This window comes from Vitis riparia, chromosome 8 (genome assembly GCF_004353265.1).
Source record: "Vitis riparia cultivar Riparia Gloire de Montpellier isolate 1030 chromosome 8, EGFV_Vit.rip_1.0, whole genome shotgun sequence".
NCBI lineage: Eukaryota > Viridiplantae > Streptophyta > Magnoliopsida > Vitales > Vitaceae > Vitis > Vitis riparia.
The window spans coordinates 20,393,376-20,411,591 of NC_048438.1; the positions used below are offsets into that span (position 1 = coordinate 20,393,376).

An 18,216-nucleotide genomic window follows, 5' to 3' on the forward strand; every position below is an offset into this window, starting at 1 on the left:
TTTGACCAAATTGAAAGAACGTTTGATATAATATTCGATCATTATAAAAATTATTTATAAGTATTAAACGATATTTTTAACTCTATTAAAATCACTTCGAATTCTAAGATTTATTCCAATCATTTTATTTTCGGAATGAATTTCAAAAAAAAAAATCTAAAATTTACTAAAATATTTTTGAAGTTTCAAAACGCAACATATAGAAGTTTTATAAAAGAGTCTTTCCGTTTTATTTTTTTCAAAAAATATACATAACAGGTGACAAAAATGATAGACCATGAACGGAATGTCCTACACGCCCATAGGTATTCACTATAATTACAAAAATACCCAGGAAATTCACACATAAATAGATCTCGCTTTACATCACATATGACAACCCAGAAAGCACGTGACACCTTTTTTTTTTTTTTTTTCCCTTTTTTTTTTTCTTATATAAATCTCTCCACCACGTATATATTCGTTATTTATTAATATCACCTCTCTCTCTCTCCCTCCCAAAACCCTCGACTAGAGGTAGGGTTTGCGAGTTTTGCCCCTTCTAGAACTTCTGTGGTGATTCTGCTTTGTTTTGGATTTGGATCTGTCGATTTATTCTTCAATGGATACTCGTAAGCGAGGCAGGCCTGGAGGTGTGCTCAACGCTAACGGTGGATTCAAGAAATCCAAGCAAGGTTCGTCCATTTCTCACCTTCAATACTCTTTTATAATGGCTAGGGTTTTGATTTGGATTTGGATTTTGATTTTATAAAAGGAATCGCTCATAGATATATGTATATGTACGGTATTATGTACATATATTGCTTTGTTTGTACTGGTTTGATATGCTGGTGGCCGAGATTGTGCTTGTTTTAGGGTAGGGTTTATTTTTTCAAGAATCAATGCTCATGCCATTTTGTTTGGATTCGGTTCATTTATTGGTAACGAGATTTGTGTGTATTTTAAGGTTAAGCTTAGGGCTTTGGTTTTCTAAAAGGCGCTTCTTTATACACACTGCCTTCTTCGGAGTAGGTTCATTTGTTGGTGACACGATTTTTTCATGTTCCAGGGTTGTCACTCTTTTCAAAAAATTCTTGTACAATGTATACTGCTTTGTTTGGACTCGGTTATTTTGTTGGTGACAAGAATTGTGTATGTTTTTAGGGATAGGGTTTTGAATTTTTTTTGAAGACAATATGTGTGTCCTTATGTATGTTGTATGATCTGGGCACTCCCCCTCTGTTAAGGCCATTGGAAGGCTAGGAGCTATATTTTGCACTGTGAACAAAACAATTTCAAATGGGAGGAAAAAAAAAAACAGTCTTTGCACTACCTTCCTTGTTTATCAGAAATAGTTGGTACCCATATCAGTGGACGGTACAGAGAGGGGAAGTAGTTAAGAAATATTTATATAAATTATATTCTTGTTATATGGTTTTAAGCTATGCTATTACATAAAAGCGTATATTCATTTTTGAATACTGATATTAAGTCATTCTAGTGACTGTTGAGTTTTTGAGGATTTAATTTAAGATTTCATAGAAATTTTAGCTGAGAAAAAGTAATTAATGTTTTGCAACAGAAGTGGAGTCCTTATCAACTGGTATAGGAAGCAAATCGAAGCCATGCACCAAGTTTTTCAGGTTCAGATCTTCACCGATCTAACATAAATATTTTGAAATGCATCTATTTTTTGCTAATATGTATAATTTATAATAAGAATTTATTTTATAATTAAAGGCTGTGTAATGAACTTGTCATTCATAGTTGTTATACAGGTTCATACTCCCTTTGGCTCTAATGAAGATAACAACCGCTGTTGAACAGAATAGTGCTATATATTTACAAAAATACAGAAAGATAACCTTTTCCAGGCTATAATTGGTGCAATGGAGCATTTTGGCACTGACAATTTCTTCTTTTAACTGTTCTATGCTCCTCCTTCTTATGATTCAAATAAGCATCTTCATTTTCTTCCCACTAATTCACTACCTAAGATAAAATCTAATGATAATTTTTTTTCCCTTCTAGTAGATTGATGCAGGTATTAGACTTGTCCTTATATTGTTAAGCTAAAATATAGGTAACTACCTAATAACATATCTCCATCTACGAGGTAAAACTTTTGTAGAATTGCATTTTAATGAATTTGTTACTTCAATAAGTTGGATCATTGTCTCGCTCTAATGACAGAGGATGTTAGATTCAAAGTGGTAAGGATAAAAGCTAGCATAGGTGTGTTTGTTACTTTGGTCAGCACAGCAATAGTCTTTTTCCTTCCTACTTTCACAAAGGCATCTTTGGCAATTTTCTTAGTTTGGAATTGGAATGTGAGTCTGCATGTGCATATTGTTTAGTTCCTATTTTTGGGGTTGGGATTTGTTGGGGTTTCCCTGTCATGCTTGGCACTTGGCATGCGTTGTGCACCGATATTTTTTTTACTTTTTTCCTTTCAGTAGTAAGCGAGAGTAAAACAGAGAATATGGAAGCTGCATAAGGTTGATTACCAAACATAAATGGTGGATTGAATATGAGATTGCATAGAAATCGGAGCAGGATTGTCAAATTGGAGAAATATTTCAAGAATGTTTGCGGTTATTGAACATGCATCAAGTTAAAGGGTAAATTTGAAACAAAAAGTTGACTGTTATGTGAAGGCTAAGAATGTGTCAATAAAATGAGTTGAGCCAAAACAAGGATGCCACAATAGATTAGTGACAAAACATAGAATAAGAAATAAATGCATGCAATACCATTTGCATGCAAAATTAGGGAGCATTGGTTAGATTTGAACTTCTGCAATGGATGCCTACAAATAATGAGTCGGAAGGAGCTCATTCAAGATGAGGTGCATAGACTTTGAAAGCAAGACCAACAGATAAAAGATATGACAGTTCTGAGCTTCAGAGGACATGACTTAAATGAGCTGAACAATGGATGGTGATTCTTCTAGCCAAATCTAAATAATTAGATTTAAGGCTTTTGAGCCTGAATGGAAAATGACCCTCCTAAACCACTTAGCTTTGGTGCGAAACTAGTAAAATTTGGTTTATAAGAATAGAAGTCAGCAGCCTTGTCGCCTCTTTGCCAGGCACTTTTAATTAATATATAATTTGTATTTTTTATTTGCCCACTTAAAAAAAAAAAAAAAAGAAGGAAAAGGCACTGGCTGTCAGTCTAATTCCCACTTGCATGAAGAATTATCAAATAGTTACAGGTGGTGGGAAATGGAGAAATACATCCTTCACATATTTGCTTCTAGTTTGCATACAATGTGAATGGCATGAGTAGGGGCCTTCTTTTTTGGATTCAACAAGGATTAACCATTTTAAGAACCATGCTATGTTAGTGCTTTAGAAACTAGATTAAAATTTTTCAAGGAAAATTTTTGATGTATTAATATTAAATCTTTTTCCAAGAAGGGCTTGAAGGATCCATTTTTCCAAAGATTAAATGAGCATCTATTGGTGCCATTAACATGATTGTCACCATGTGTTATCCCACTAATGACCATTGCTACCATTGCCATTGTTAGCGTTGCCGTTTCTTTTTATTAGGTAAATAAGCAAATATATTAAAAGCGGAAGGAAAAGGTGCACCAGGTATACATGGAGTATACAAGGAGTGTCAAAATGCAGGAGAAAGGAAAAAAACAAACAAACAATGCACAATCCAAAACAAAGACAACCCTATGGATCATAGAAATAGAGGGCTCCCAAACGACTTAACCCAATCCACATTTTGCTATCTGATGAGGGCCAACAAACCACCTAGAAAAAGAGCAACAACGACCTGCTTCACCAAAATCTCACTCCCCCAAGCCACTACCTGACACACTTATCAGTAGTCAGGACACTCAGAAACCAGATCCCACCTGCACTTCCTGCTCCTCTCATTTTCACTTGAATGATTGTAGTTAATGAAGCATTCCAACTTTCAAAGCTCTCTTTCAAAGCAAGAAGCAGAGGAAGGCCTCCTCTGAATACTCGAGCCTACCACCCTATGACACCCTTTATGACTTCCAGCTTTCTCAAAGCCTTCCATTGGCAAACCCAGACACTCACTAAAGGAGACAACATCTCAGGGAAGTCCAAAACCAAACCTCCATTGGAAAACAGACACAAAGGCCCACAACCATTGCCCCTACTTTTTATTGAAACCCCTCATTTTGCTCCCTCAATGGAGCAACGCGATTAGCCATCGCCAACAATGGAACCCATCTTTGAACATAGAAGAAGAAGAACAAGGCGAAGGGGAAGTTCTACCCCCCAACATGAAAGCAGAAGAAAAATCCTTGCCCTTAAAAACCATCTCCTGGGCATCTGCAGATGGCGATCTTACCTCAAGGCTTTATGCTATTGTTAAGATGCAAGGATCTGGGAGAAGCTTCTGGATGACCTTACCTTCAAAAACCATCTGCTTCAAACAAAAGGGCGTCTGCAGATGGTGATCTTACCTCAAGGCTTTGTGCTATTGTTAAGATGCTAGGATCTGGGAGAAGCTTCTGGATGACCTTATTACCTTCACTAGCAAGAAGCATGGCTTCTTAAGTACACTATTGGGTCCACTAGCACACAGGTCCTCAACAAGAAAACCATAGCCCAAGTCTAGGAGGGTAACCCTCGGATCAAAGAGGACCGGCCCAAAGAACAACCCCCCAACAAGGGAGGTTGGGCCATAGCAACAGAAGAAAGGCAAGGCCTAAGAAACTTAGGGCCCCCCACTTCCCACCTCCCGGCCCCATCACCACCACAAATGTCATCATCTTCTCCATGGAATCTTCAAATAAATGGGTTTCTATCTTTTTGTTTGATACATATACAGATTCTTTGTTTCAAAATCTTCTAAGCAATTTCAAATACTTTATCTACGATAATCTAAGTTAAATTTGGTTTGAGATTGAGTAGGTACTTGCTATGTGATGCTTACTGGAGTTCTTAATGTGATTTTTGTTCTAGCATTAGTGTAATTCTTGAAGGAAAAAAATAGATGTACTATTTACAGTTTTTTCAAATACCGTATCTACGATAATCTAAGTTAATTTTGGTTTGAGATTGAGTAGGTACTTGCTATGTAATGCTTACTGGAGTTCTTGTATTAGTGTAATTCTTGAGGGAAAAAAAAATAGATGTACTATTTACAGTTTTTTCTCAAGTAATAAAATGAAGAATTTTGTTAGGAGAAATGGAGAAAACAAGGTTGAACAGTGTGTCCTTTTCAAAGCATTACACAACCAAAGATACAAGGTCAAACCTCCTGGCCAATTGTGGGACAGTGGTTTAAACTTCCATCAGAAATGCCTTTTTGTTCTTCAAATATAATTGCTCCTTGTTTGCAAGGAAGTGAGCATCAATATTGGTGGACCTCTACCTACCTATTTTCAATTTGTGACGTATTGAGAAATGCATAACTTCCCTAATATAGTGGATGATCCACCATGGCCCTGAATTATTAGAAGTATCCATCTTATAATGGAGGAGGGACCCTCCTGACCATCAGTCTATCCTAACCAATTCATGTAGTAGCTTCCTTATTGTAATAATTATTCTTCAGAAGAGAAGTTCTGCAGATAATTTGATTTTCACTCTCTTTGAATCTTATTTTATTATACACAAAAATCAAACTAAAGTCATCCTTGCATACACAAAATAATTTGATAAGACATAATTTACTTTGTGTTCCTGTTTGCCACATTTCATTTATGTTAACAAGCATTAAGTATAAGGCATCCTTGCATTTTTCTTAAAGTCTTGAAAGAGGTCCTAGAGTTTATGCTGAGTTCCTTTTTCTTTTCATTTATTTTTTGACTGAATGAAATGAAATGGACCTAAGTTCAACTCCATGACAGGATGTTCCTGCTCACTCACACCATGAAATTGGGACAGTTGATTTACTACTTTGTAATTTGATGAATGAAAGTTAACCAGAGAAGGATGAGAAATCCATCAAAACGTGTTGACATTGCTATCTTAATCCTTTTGATGTACATATTACAATCCAATAAAGTTGAATAATGTCGAGAGGAAATGCCCTTGAAAACAATAGTAGTAGAGGCCTAAAAAGATGAATAGAAATAGACTAGGAGGGGGTGTTTGTTTTTTTGGCTTTTTGCTAAAAGCAATTTGTTTTCAGAATTTAGGTTGTTTATTTTTCTACTTTGTCATGACTTATTATATTTGGCTTTTTTAAATAGAAATAATAACATATTGGTTTTTCTTTATTTTTTATTGCTTAATAGAACTAAAATACTACAAAAACAAACAACATAATACTTAACACTATTAAGCATTAAAGTTCTATTTAGAATTAATTTAAAAAACAAACACCATCTAGGTCTATATCATTTTTTTTTTAACAATCCTTTATTCTTTCTGATGATGATGCTGTAAGATATATTTTTGTTTCTTTTGGTTGAGTTGTTAACTGGGGTATTGGTATCTCTTGGTGCTTGGGATTGCCACATTTGGTCTTAGTCTGATTGGGTGCATTATTTTTTGTAATGCAGCACCTCTGGCTGTCCTTTTGGGGAGAGCTGCCACTTCCTCCACTATGTCCCTGGTGGCTACAATGCCGTGGCACAGATGACCAATCAGGCACCGATTCTTCCTCCAGCCTCAAGAAACATGGCAGGGCCACCACCTCCTGTTCCAAACGGCTCCTCTATGCCTGCTGTTAAGAGTAAAATGTGCAACAAATTCAACACTGCAGAAGGCTGCAAATTTGGTGACAAATGTCATTTTGCCCATGGTGAATGGGAGCTTGGCAAGCCACTTGCTCCATATCATGATGATCCTCGAGCCATGGGATCCATCCCAGGCCGCTTAGCTGGTCGAATTGAACCGTCACCAACAGGCCCTGCTGCTAGCTTTGGTGCCTCAGCCACTGCCAAAATTAGCGTAGATGCATCATTGGCTGGAGCCATCATTGGGAAGGGTGGTGTGAATTCGAAGCAGATATGTCGCCAAACAGGGGCCAAACTTTCCATACGGGAGCATGATTCAGATCCAAATCTGAGGAATATTGAACTGGAGGGGACTTTTGAACAGATAAAAGAAGCGAGTGCAATGGTAAGAGAACTAATTGTGAACATCAGTGCAATGCCAGGGCATGCAAGAACAACTGCAATGCCAGGTGGTGGCCAAGCCCCTCCGGCCAGCAACTACAAGACTAAGTTGTGCGACAATTTTACGAAAGGGTCATGCACCTTTGGAGAAAGGTGTCACTTTGCTCATGGGGCTGGTGAGTTGCGCAAATCTGCAATATAAATGGCGCACTGCTGTACCATAGTAGTAGTGGGGTGGGGAGGGGACATGAGTGGGAAATCAGTTCGCCTTTTTTCTTTTTTTTTTTCATTATGGCAGCTGGAATTTAACTTTGTTAAATCATAGAGCTCTGGGCTTCTAATTTTGCTTTACGAACAACTACATTAGCTTTTGTAGCCTTGGGCTTTGTCTTAAGAGTGGCGGTAGATGCTATTAATTATTCCTCCTGTCGTGTGTGTGTGTATTTGCTTTCAATGTATGGTGATGTTGAGAAACTATTTGCCCTAAAAGACTAGATAGGAATTTGAGCATTTATTTTTGAGGCTTATATGCATTTAGTATTAACTATTAAGCAACCAACCAAGATGTTCTTGCTCTGGGTTAGCTCTTTTAAGATGCTTTTTGCAAGCCAGCTGTGGGTTACTATGATGGGCCCGTAACTCGTTTAGAGATGAAATGAGCAACTGGCCCAGAAAACATGCTAGTATCCAAATATGGAAAACTGTGGTAAATCCAGCTTGTCAGATACGGTAAAAACCGGTAAAAAAAAAAAAAAGGGTATAGAAAGGCAATAAGAGGAATCAACATCAATAATTATAACTACAGCAAGAAACATTGTGATTTCTAGCTTGGTAACCAGCTTTTGGTTGGTATGACATTTCCGGCCATGGTTGGAGCGCACTTTTTTCTTTTTTCTTTTTTTTTTTCTCTTTCTTTTTCCCCATAAATGAATAGACTCGTGGGAAGGCAGCAGAAAGGGACAGATGAAATGCGGACAAGAAGCTTCTAAGCTGTGCAGATAAAGCTCAAGACATGAAAGAGAAAACAAACTTGGAGTTCTCTACATGTTACTCACGATTATGGATGCTTGCTCTATCTCATAACACTTTCTAGGACACCACTCAGAGCTCTAGCTACCATCTTCGTAGCCCTAGCTTCCTGCATTTCACACATTCCCCGGTAATTATGACTCATAGATCTCCTTTGCACGTATCACAGAATCATCAGTCACAACCCTTCCCCCTTCCCTGCAGAAATTAGTATTTATATCGAATGAAAGCCATCCAATCAGTTCATTGTCTTTCAAATACAATCAAAAACAAATAAGAAGGAAATGCTCTGGTGATTAGATCGGAAATATACCTGTGATAAAATGTTTGGGTCGTACTACCCCCACTGGTTCCCTGGGGAAAAGAAAATGTTATTTTGGTGATCTGCTGAGCATTGGGTCCCCTAACACGCAAAACTAACTAGAGGAAAAGAAATGCCATCAAGACCCCCTGGCATCAAACTTGTAACATAAGCCTCCAAGGAAGAGGGAATAAATTAAAAAGAAAATAGCATCCAAACAATGGAAAGAGCAGCCAAAAGATTTTTCATAAAAACAACTTTGAAGTTATTTGACAAGGGTCGCTGAAAGAGAGAGTTCCCTATGTGTGATCTCATGGACTAACAATAAATATCAGACTTTTTATCAAAGTCATCATGTATGATGTAACTAGCAATAGAAGGGATAAGCAGTAAGCACAGACACAAAAAGATGAGGCAACCGATATCCAGACACAACTTAGAACTCATTTGTTGTGGAGGATTTTCTTCTCTTTGTTGAACCCTTGGGGTTTGAACAATGGATAGGAGTTTCCCATAGCTTTATGTGTTCCTTCTTATACCGAAGCCCACAAGCATTGCATAGGGTCTGAAAATCAAGCAAAAATAAGTAATTCATGAGAAGCCAAATAGGAAGCTACTAAAAGAACAATTGGGATTTAGGATAAACATAAAGTTGAGTTCACTTAAAATAAGGCTTGGAGGGACTCAAGCTGAACAATTTCAAACATATATCTTCTCATTTCTTGTCAGTAGTTGTTGCCTGGTTTAAATCTGTGCTAGGTTTTTAGGGTTCTTTGGAGGAAATCTCCTTGTTTCTTCACTATTTTCCCCCCCTCCCTTTTTGTATCTTGGTTATAAAAACAGATATATGTTTGAAATTGTTCAGCCAATGAGAACAAAGAAGCTATGATTTCAACTTTCCTATTCCCCTTGTTGCTCATCACAAGTTGGTATTGGTCTCTTGGATAAGAATGGTCACTACATTTTTGTGCTCAAATCTAAAAATTGTTTAGGGAAAAGCTATTGAGTGATTTACCCTTGGGCCCTTGGGGCCATAGCGCCATGTTGAGGAGACCGTAGCCTTGCACACTGTGCACATTTTCACAGGAGGGATGGACATGGAGTCCAATCCAGAACTCCTCTCAGAAGTTTTGCTCACCATGACATCATTCTGCAGCATTAAGTAATCTGGGGAAGTTGTGAAGCCAGTGGATATAAAATCACTTGTACTCATCGAAGAACCTCCAGGGAAAGCAGGTTCATCTCTAAAATACACATCTCCATCTCCATCAAATCGGCCAGAGTTCTCTGCTACCTGTTTAAGTTACCCAATTTGAGTATAAAAATTTATATGACAAAATAAAATACAATTTCAAAATATATGCCAAATAAAATCCAGTTTCAGAGACATTTTGAGGTGACGATATTGTTTTTGGTGGGTATACTTCAGTCTAATGCATTAGAAATATAAGGGGGATGAAGATGTTGAATGAGTGCCTGTGGCCCAGTATTATAGCATGCCTCTGGTTCTTGCCTCTAAGTGCAAGGTTCAGGCCATTTTAACTGAGTTTCATGTTGGTACAAAAAAATAAACTGAGATAAAAAAGAATTAGAAAGTTTTGCAGCAGAAAGAAAGCCTTCGATAAATGTTCAAGTTTCACACCCAATCGTAGCAGAAATATGAGTACCTTTGCCTACCCTACTAGGGGGTAGAGCCAGCAGAAGTCCTCCACAACCCACCAAGCCCCTTGGTGCATATGACATATCATTTCTCCACTATTTCAATTAATAGTCAATCATACAAAAATCAATCAGTTGATTTTCTTACTGTATCAATATAATCTTAAAGGTTTCTGTATTATTAATATACAAAAGCAAAATTGCACAGCTAAAATTATTAAATCCAGATGAGTTTTAGAATAATTGTTCTTCTTCAAGCAATGGGCCCTGACTCCCAATTGGTGCTCATATGGTGAGATTAGAGCGCTACACTTCACATACAAGAAATGTAGTGTTAACACATAAGTTGCCAAAATGAATGTGAAAGCAATGGTAATCTAATCACAAGAATTAATTTTGTCAAATTTTAAAATATACTATCTTGTAAATATCTAAAAATAAAATGAAATCTCATACTAATTGTTTACAAGATATTTGATTTGAATTATGCAATATTAGAATTTCAGTTTACTAGATTATCACATAAACCATGCCAGGAAATATTTCTCAGCTCCCATCCTCATCCTTATCTTAACATATACAACATATCCAACTGTGATAACAAGCAAACCAACCCAGAAAGGTGAAGTGGATGTTGCAAGTTGATTTATTAAAAGAAGAATGCACATGAAGAGGGGAATTAAAATGTTGCAGTCTTCTTGTTGTGGAAAGGCTGGAAGCACCGATTACGTGCAGAAAACAAGAGGTGATATTTTCTATATGCTGCACTACTTCTTTGCCTTTAGAGGCTTTATTCCGTATACTGCTGCATTAATTGTTAGCCATATTAATATTTTCTCCTGTTGAAGTTCAGAAAGTGGATTTTTCAGCAAGAAGTCATAATAATGACCACTAAAGCCTGAAAAGCTTATTGACATCTAAAAAGATTGTGTAGTTACTTTAACATGGAAAATCACATATGGTTCCTATACAGCAAACTTTACATTTGGTCATTTATTCTTTTTGCTATAAATCATTGGATTTCGATTTTCTCTCTCTTTTGAAGGTGAAAATCTTAACATTGAGAGACTGAAGAGTTTCAAGTTCAGAGGGTAAAGCCTACAAGGATAAATGTCTATGACCCTATCATGCTATGCATGTTGGACCTAGATCTAGTAATTTAACATCAAGAATGGCATTGGTTTATGTTTCACTCCAGTATAGAAAAAAAAAATTCCAATGGACAATAATAATCAACCCATATGCAATCTAAAGTCATGAAAGTGACTGTTAAGGCACTTCAAAGGAAACCAATGGCATCATGGAGAACAGTCACTTCAAAGCAAAGCAATCACATCAAGGACCAAGTTGAGGTTTGGGTGGGATCTCAAATAGTTGTAAGGTTGGAAACAATTGGAGCAGCAAAAAATGGCACTTTTTCCTTTATAGAAGTTGTTACCCTTAATTTTCACTAATGAAATTGAGGATAAAAAGAGCAGCATATTTGCTAAAGTTTATATTTATCGATATTAGGTGTGGAAAAAGAATAGTGGACCCAAATGTGGCTATTGGTGAACATGACAAACTGTACTTTCAGGCCACTTGTTGATGCAACTGCTGATTTGCATGTTGTAAGCATTTTGTTTTCTAGAACACATAGCTTTTCAATTGCAAGGCATGAAACATCCTGCAATGGTAAAATATGCTCTCATATTTACCTATCAAAGAAAGAGAGAGAGAGAGAGAGAGAGAGAGAGAGAGAATAATAATAATAGGCAAATAAAATCCGATCGAAGGCGCCAAGCAAAAACGGGGGTGCACCCTATGTATAGAGGGGTATAAAATAGGCACCAAAAAACAAGAGAACCAAACTTCTCACTAAAACAACACAACTCAACTAATCTATCCAGAGTTTAAACTATTAATGAATTTCATCAATGTAGAATTTTCCACATTAAAAGGAACTATAGACCATTCGCATATAAATTTAATTAAAATCTCCTTTAGTCTTTTATTGAAAAATTATATAAACAAACGTAAATAAATTTTATATACGTAGACACACACATACATAAGTACATACATACATTTGTGGAAAAAGTACCTATCATATTTAATATTTCTAGAAATTGGGGGTTTATACTAACTTCACTTTCATTTTATCCAATACATGAATAAAAGTTAAGAAAGTGAAATATGCAATGGAAAAGAGATCAACTTTTCTACCAATTATATTGACATCTATTGTTTCTGTTATATATACTGGAAACTACTAGCATTTCAAATAGCAAGACAGTGAAAATCCTACAAACAGAAGCAATTTGGACCAGATATTACACCAAATGAGTATGAAATCATAATAGATAATCATTGGTCAATCATCTCAAATTCTATAGGTTGCCAACATGAGAAACTGTCTAAATACCTGAATATCCATAAGGGCCTTTATCCTTGAAATCTTCTCCAAGCCTTGCATTATCTCATCGAATCTTATGTTAACATGTTGATATGCTTCTCCAGATTCAGCAGCCACAGCTGCCATTTTAACTGCCTTATGGCACAAGATTTTAAAATTGTCTGCTGCAGCCAACATAGGGTCTTCTTCTATGATAGACCCATGACCATCTCTTACACTTCCAACCCTTGCATCTTTTGTCCACCTATTTAACATGTATTGTGTTGGAACTACCTTTATGTTCCTTTGGTCAAGCACTTTTAAAGCATGGCTGCACAAAACTCCATCAAATTCAAACTTCATACAACTGCAGACTACTGTATCATTTGATGAATTAAATGTAACTTTATGCTCTCGAGAATGTTCATATATGTTTACCTTGTACTCAAATAAAGATCCACTTGAACCACACTCATTAACAACCAGATTCAGACACTTCTCATATTCTCGTTGAAACACTTCAAAGACTTCTGGTGTATAAACATCCCTCGCATGCTTTAACAATATCACATTCCCCAACAATGATGGCAACTGTTCAAATATGTCATAACTAGCTTCTAATTCTTTGCAACGTAGATCAGACACCATCCTTTCGAAATGCTCAAAAGTTTGCAATATATCTAGGTCAGGGTTTAAGTGATCCATCAAGTTTCTATTAAAACTGTTAATTAACTCTGAGTTTTTTAGATCTGCATAAAAAGTATGCCTTCCATAGGCAATAGCCCATTTCTCTCTTTCATCAAATATCCCCTTCAACCACTTATTTTTCCGAAGATTGTGTGTATCCAACATTACCTTCCACGCCTGAATGAAGTCCTCTTTATCTTCATGATCATAAATGCAGCTGCTAAAATCTCTGGAAAAAGAGCCTGGGCCATCAAATGCATGGCTTAGATGTAAAAGAGCATTGTGGTATATATTCCAGATACATATACGATGATTTGTTTCTGGCATCACCAAATTGATCGCTTCACTAATTGCTGCATCTTGATCTGTGAGAATTGTCTTTGGCTTCTGTCCAGACATTGCTGTCATAAATGTTTGAAATAGTGCCTCAAAAGATCCAATAGTATCATCATATAAAAGTGCAGCACCAAATATAACTACTTGCTTGTGATGATTCACACCAACAAATGGCACTAATGGTTGGCAATCTTTTTTAGTTCTGAAAGTTGTATCGAAGCAAACCACATCACCAAACTGGCCATAGTCCACAATCATCTGTTTATCAGCCCAAAATATGTTGGTTATATAATCATCAATATCATGTTGCACTTCATAAAAGAATGATGGATCTTCCAATTGCCGCTTCTGTAGACAATCCAACAAAATTCTTTCCTCTCCTTCCTTCATTTCTCTTCTCCTCCTAGAATGCAAATGGCTGTTATAGTCAAAGGCTGATTCTGAGTGTCTCCTAAAACTATCCTCTGAGTCAACACCAGCAGCTTGAGCATCAGTTAATCTCCCTTCTGGTGGTACACTGCAGGCTCCATCTGGGGCCCTAACTTCATGATTGTGTTTAGCTTCAAAATGGATGACAGCATATTTACCATTGGATTGGCGAGAAACGACCATTTGTGCCAAGCAACCGGTTTTCCTTTCCTTCCTACGTTTCCTCGCACTAGCACCATATTTGTCATTCTGTACAAAACTTTCTTTAGAGCAAGGAAACCTTCTTGCTAGCACTTCACCATTCACCTCACTCTTGTCTAAATGATTATTCCTAACAATAAACCCTGTCAATCTAGCATAATTACTGTAAAATTCGTATGCTTGATCATCAGATTCAAACTCCATTCCAATTTTTGGTACCATATCCATGCCATCTTCTTCTTCTAAAGAAATATTAGGTTGTGCATTATCAACAGAGGGAATTACTATGTCAAATTCCAAGACTTGTGAACTAAGAGGTTTTACCTCCATATCATCTTCAGCCAGAGTACTGCTTGTTCCAATATCAGTTCCATCCATCCACCTTCAGCAAAGAGTCAAAAAAAAAAAAAACAGCATTTAGGAAAAAGCAGCATTACTTGCATTGATGTCTAGCACAAAATCTTAGGCAGATGCATATTAGAAAAAAATCAAAATGAATAAAAATTCTTATAACAGTGGTAGTTCTTTAAAACATGCATTCCGTTGCTGCTCCTATAATTGATTAATTCCCTACACTTACCCTCTGTTTGGTCGGTTGATGTGAAAATGAACGAGAAAAAGGAGGATCTCACAACAAAATCATTAGAGCTCTTGTGATTTCTGACATTCCTTTTTCAAGAAAAAACATGTATTTTTTTTATTAAAATCTTAACATTTATACCACACTGCATTTTTATCATCTTATGAAATAACCAGAAAATTACCATAGAAAAAGACATGAAAGCTACGGCTCTAATAAGCAATTGCCATAGCTTGTATGATTTTGAATTTTCTTTCATCACAACCAAACAGAACGGAGAATTTTGAATGCTGTTTCACAAAAAGCATCAACAAAAGGAAGAAAATAATCTTCATTCAACTAAGCCAAAATGATATCACTGTTTCCAACATTTCTCAGCAACCAAAGACACAGAAGAAAACACAAATTCCAGGGAGAACCCTAATTGTCCAATTGATTGGTGGAGAGAGAGAGAGAAGTAGGAGCGCTTCGACTCCTAAAAGCGAGCTATTGCTATAAAATTGGCTGTTAGCTAGGATTTCTAGTTTTCTTCCACTTTCAGCTCAACCAGACGTAACCGATAATTTTTACCTCTATCACATAATACATCAATAAAATAAACAACTACCTGTAAGCAATGGAAAAATGCAATCACAGTTTCCAATATTTTCTCGGCAACCAAGCGCAACCACATAACAAACCACAAATTCCTCGGAGAACCCTAGCGGTCCTCGGGATTCCATAGGACAAGACAGGAGAGCTTCGTCTCCGACAAGCGATTGCCATAAAATTGGCAGTGTGATGCACCATTTCAAGTTTGCTCTCATTTTCCTTTTCTTTTCTTTCACTTTCTCCGCAACCAAACAGAACAGAGAAATTCGACTGGCGTTTCAGAAAATCTATCAAGAAATGATTGGAAAAAGAACAAAGCAAGTAAAATAAAAAAGGAAAATATTAGAGAGGGAGTACCCTGAAAGCGTGGGTGTGCCGTGCGCTCCCGCTTGAAATTAAAGTGTTTTTTGGGAGGCAAAGGATCTTCTCCGCTGCAAATCCCACGAGTTCATCCGGTAACCTAAGGCTGGGGATTCTGTATGAAGCAGGGGTGACACTGTCATTTCGTTCACAATATGAAGCTTTATTAAATTACAAAATTGCCCATCCTCTTATACCTTCTCGACGGAAATATCCCTTGCTTATGTAAATCATCCTCTACTTTTTACACATCTTTGCTTTAAACTTCATTTTGCAACCAATCTCCTCTTAAATTATAACTAGATGTGAAATAGACTTGAGAGGATTCCGCGAGCCAATTTTGATAATTATTTCTAATGTTGGAGTTAGATTTGTATTAATTTAATATTTTTATAATATTTGTAATTTATATTATCTAATATAATAATTTTACTTTTAAAAAAATTAAAAATATCATATTATAATTATATGGCATACTTTTAAAAATATATTTTTATTTATTATTATTATTTTATAATTTGATATCATTTATTATTAAATTTGGATATAAATGTATTATTATAATTGGATTTTCAATGTACCAACTTGAATTTAATTTTTGATTATTTATTTTAGATTAATTTTTATTTAAAATTAATTTTGCTCGCATCCCTTACAAACCTTCTTATCTTTTCCATTTTCCATTTCTGAATTTAAAAGGCTCAAATTAATTGACGAAATGAATCCCATTTTGCTTATAAAAGGCTCAATTAACTCAAATTAATTGACGAAATGAATCCGCAAAAAAATTAATAAAAGTTTTAGACCAAAAAATAGAATATGTGAAAAAATACTATAGAAGCCAAGGTAGAATAGAATGTTAATATGAATGAATAAAATAAAATTTATATAATATAAATTTTATGACAATATTAAGAAGAAAGTGAAAACCAAAATGATAATTTCAAATATATAGTCCTAGTCGGCTTGGCCATGCTCTTAGTGGGCCGATGCACTTGAACCACCGGGCCCAATTTATTCATCCCTGTTGGGCTTCGTGCCCAACACCAATGTATAACGACCCAATCGTCCTTACGTATACACAGTTATACTCCTATACATCGCTCTTTCCCTTCTTTTCCTTGGGTGCTCACCAAATTTAACAGAATCGCTTCTGATAAAGTATATAATAAAATAATCCCAATTAAATACGGATTATTCAAAAATAAATTTTGGTGTGGATGACATACACCATTATTTTATTTTTATTTTTTTAATCATGGATACACCCACATAATATGTTATGATATGTCCCTCATGGGCCTCATCATTTAAAATAATTTAGATTTAATTGACAAAATAAAAACAATATTTTTATTCGCCCAAAAAACTACATACACCGAACAGAAAAGCATTTTTTCAAGTGTAGTTGCCTCCGGTGCCATACCCAGTCTTCGCTCCCCCACCTTCGACGCGAGGATTCTGAGCCAACGCTCCCCCAGTCCCCGGATTTATCCCAATTGGCCTGCCTGGGACCCCGGTCGCGGCAGAGTAGGTGGTGCCGGCAGGAACTGCTGCTTGGCCTGGCCCAGCCGTGTAGTGGGCCTCACCGCCCACCGCTGCGGCCTGCCTCCCGGCGGCGTTGTTCTCGTAGGCCTCCTGCTTCTTGATCTCCGCGTCCGCTTTCTTCTCCTCTTTTTTCTGGGTCGCAATTTGCTTCTCCATCTCACCATGAGCCGTCAACTTCTCTACCTGAACAGAGACATTAACAAATAAACCGATAATATTAATGACTAATTAGGAATGAAGAGAAGAACCTTTTCTTGGACAGTGGCTTTGGTTTTCTCCATCCCAGCCTTGGCTGAAGCCGCGACGTTAGCGGCTTTCTCCTTCACGGACTCCATTTCCTTTCTCTCTTTTCCTTCACTTCAACCGCTCAGAAACCGAATCTACGACAAAGAAAGTGGAGTTTCAACAGTTCCGTTCATATAGAAGTGGAAGGTGATCGAGGTGACGACACGTCTCGTAAGAAAATGTTACGTGGAGGTAGTCAAAGGTATTATTCGTCCTCCGGACACGTGCCCGACAGTTGTCAACTTGGCCGTTTAATTTGGGCTATATGTTCTCAAATTTGTGGATATAATTTTAAATAGACAAAAAAAAAAACCCTCATGCATTTCCTTTCTTTTTTTAAAAATTATTTTAACATTACATGAGAATAAAAATATTTAGGTGATGTTTAGGAATGTTTTTTATTTTTATTTAAAAAATTAGAAACTCATATAGGAATTCTTATAAATAAAATAGATACATTAAAATTTTTAAAATTTGAAAAAATTTTAAAATTATAAAAATTTCATCTATAGTCAACAACCAATATTTTCGTAACGGATCCATGAATCATGAAAATTACCAAAGTCTAATATTATGATCCAAAAAGTAACGTCATAAATATATAATTTATTTTTTATTAAAATTAAAAATAATTTTAAAAAATTATAAATATAAATAAAATTAAAAATCAATAATATTTATTTTTTTTTTCATATTTTATATAAATATATTAATATTTTAAAATTTATTAAATAAAACATATATAATATTACATATTAAAAAATATTAAATATTTGAAATGATTTTATTATGAT

The 18,216-nt window shown here is 36.0% G+C and overlaps 3 protein-coding genes across 7 annotated transcripts; 1 reads left to right on the forward strand and 2 right to left on the reverse strand.

Annotated features, from left to right (window-relative positions):
• The first annotated feature begins 475 nt into the window (after positions 1 to 475).
• Positions 476 to 7,556, forward strand: LOC117920209 (zinc finger CCCH domain-containing protein 14-like). The gene is made up of 3 exons (XM_034837612.1): positions 476 to 674; positions 1,562 to 1,622; positions 6,485 to 7,556. Exons 1-3 carry the CDS (start codon positions 602 to 604, stop codon positions 7,242 to 7,244), a joined length of 894 nt encoding a protein of 297 aa, XP_034693503.1. The 5' UTR covers positions 476 to 601; the 3' UTR covers positions 7,245 to 7,556.
• A 133-nt stretch (positions 7,557 to 7,689) lies between these two features.
• Positions 7,690 to 15,691, reverse strand: LOC117920207 (protein FAR1-RELATED SEQUENCE 12-like). Of its 5 annotated transcripts, none has more exons than XM_034837608.1 (6): positions 15,587 to 15,679; positions 15,246 to 15,499; positions 12,436 to 14,440; positions 9,388 to 9,666; positions 8,385 to 8,937; positions 7,690 to 8,269 (listed from the first exon to the last, which is right to left on the reverse strand). In XM_034837608.1, the coding sequence occupies exons 3-5, from the start codon at positions 14,434 to 14,436 to the stop codon at positions 8,809 to 8,811; spliced, it is 2,409 nt and encodes an 802-aa protein (XP_034693499.1). In that variant the 5' UTR covers positions 14,437 to 14,440; positions 15,246 to 15,499; positions 15,587 to 15,679; the 3' UTR covers positions 7,690 to 8,269; positions 8,385 to 8,808. The 5 variants fall into 5 exon arrangements, with proteins under 5 accessions (XP_034693499.1, XP_034693501.1, XP_034693500.1 ...); XM_034837610.1 differs by lacking the exon at positions 15,246 to 15,499 and having other exon boundaries at positions 12,436 to 14,300; positions 14,383 to 14,440; positions 15,587 to 15,678; XM_034837609.1 differs by lacking the exon at positions 15,246 to 15,499 and having other exon boundaries at positions 15,587 to 15,691.
• Positions 15,692 to 16,867: 1,176 nt separating this feature from the next.
• On the reverse strand, positions 16,868 to 17,510 carry LOC117921206 (11 kDa late embryogenesis abundant protein-like). The gene is made up of 2 exons (XM_034839037.1): positions 17,386 to 17,510; positions 16,868 to 17,320 (listed from the first exon to the last, which is right to left on the reverse strand). The coding sequence occupies exons 1-2, from the start codon at positions 17,470 to 17,472 to the stop codon at positions 16,988 to 16,990; spliced, it is 420 nt and encodes a 139-aa protein (XP_034694928.1). The 5' UTR covers positions 17,473 to 17,510; the 3' UTR covers positions 16,868 to 16,987.
• Between the last annotated feature and the right edge of the window lie 706 nt (positions 17,511 to 18,216).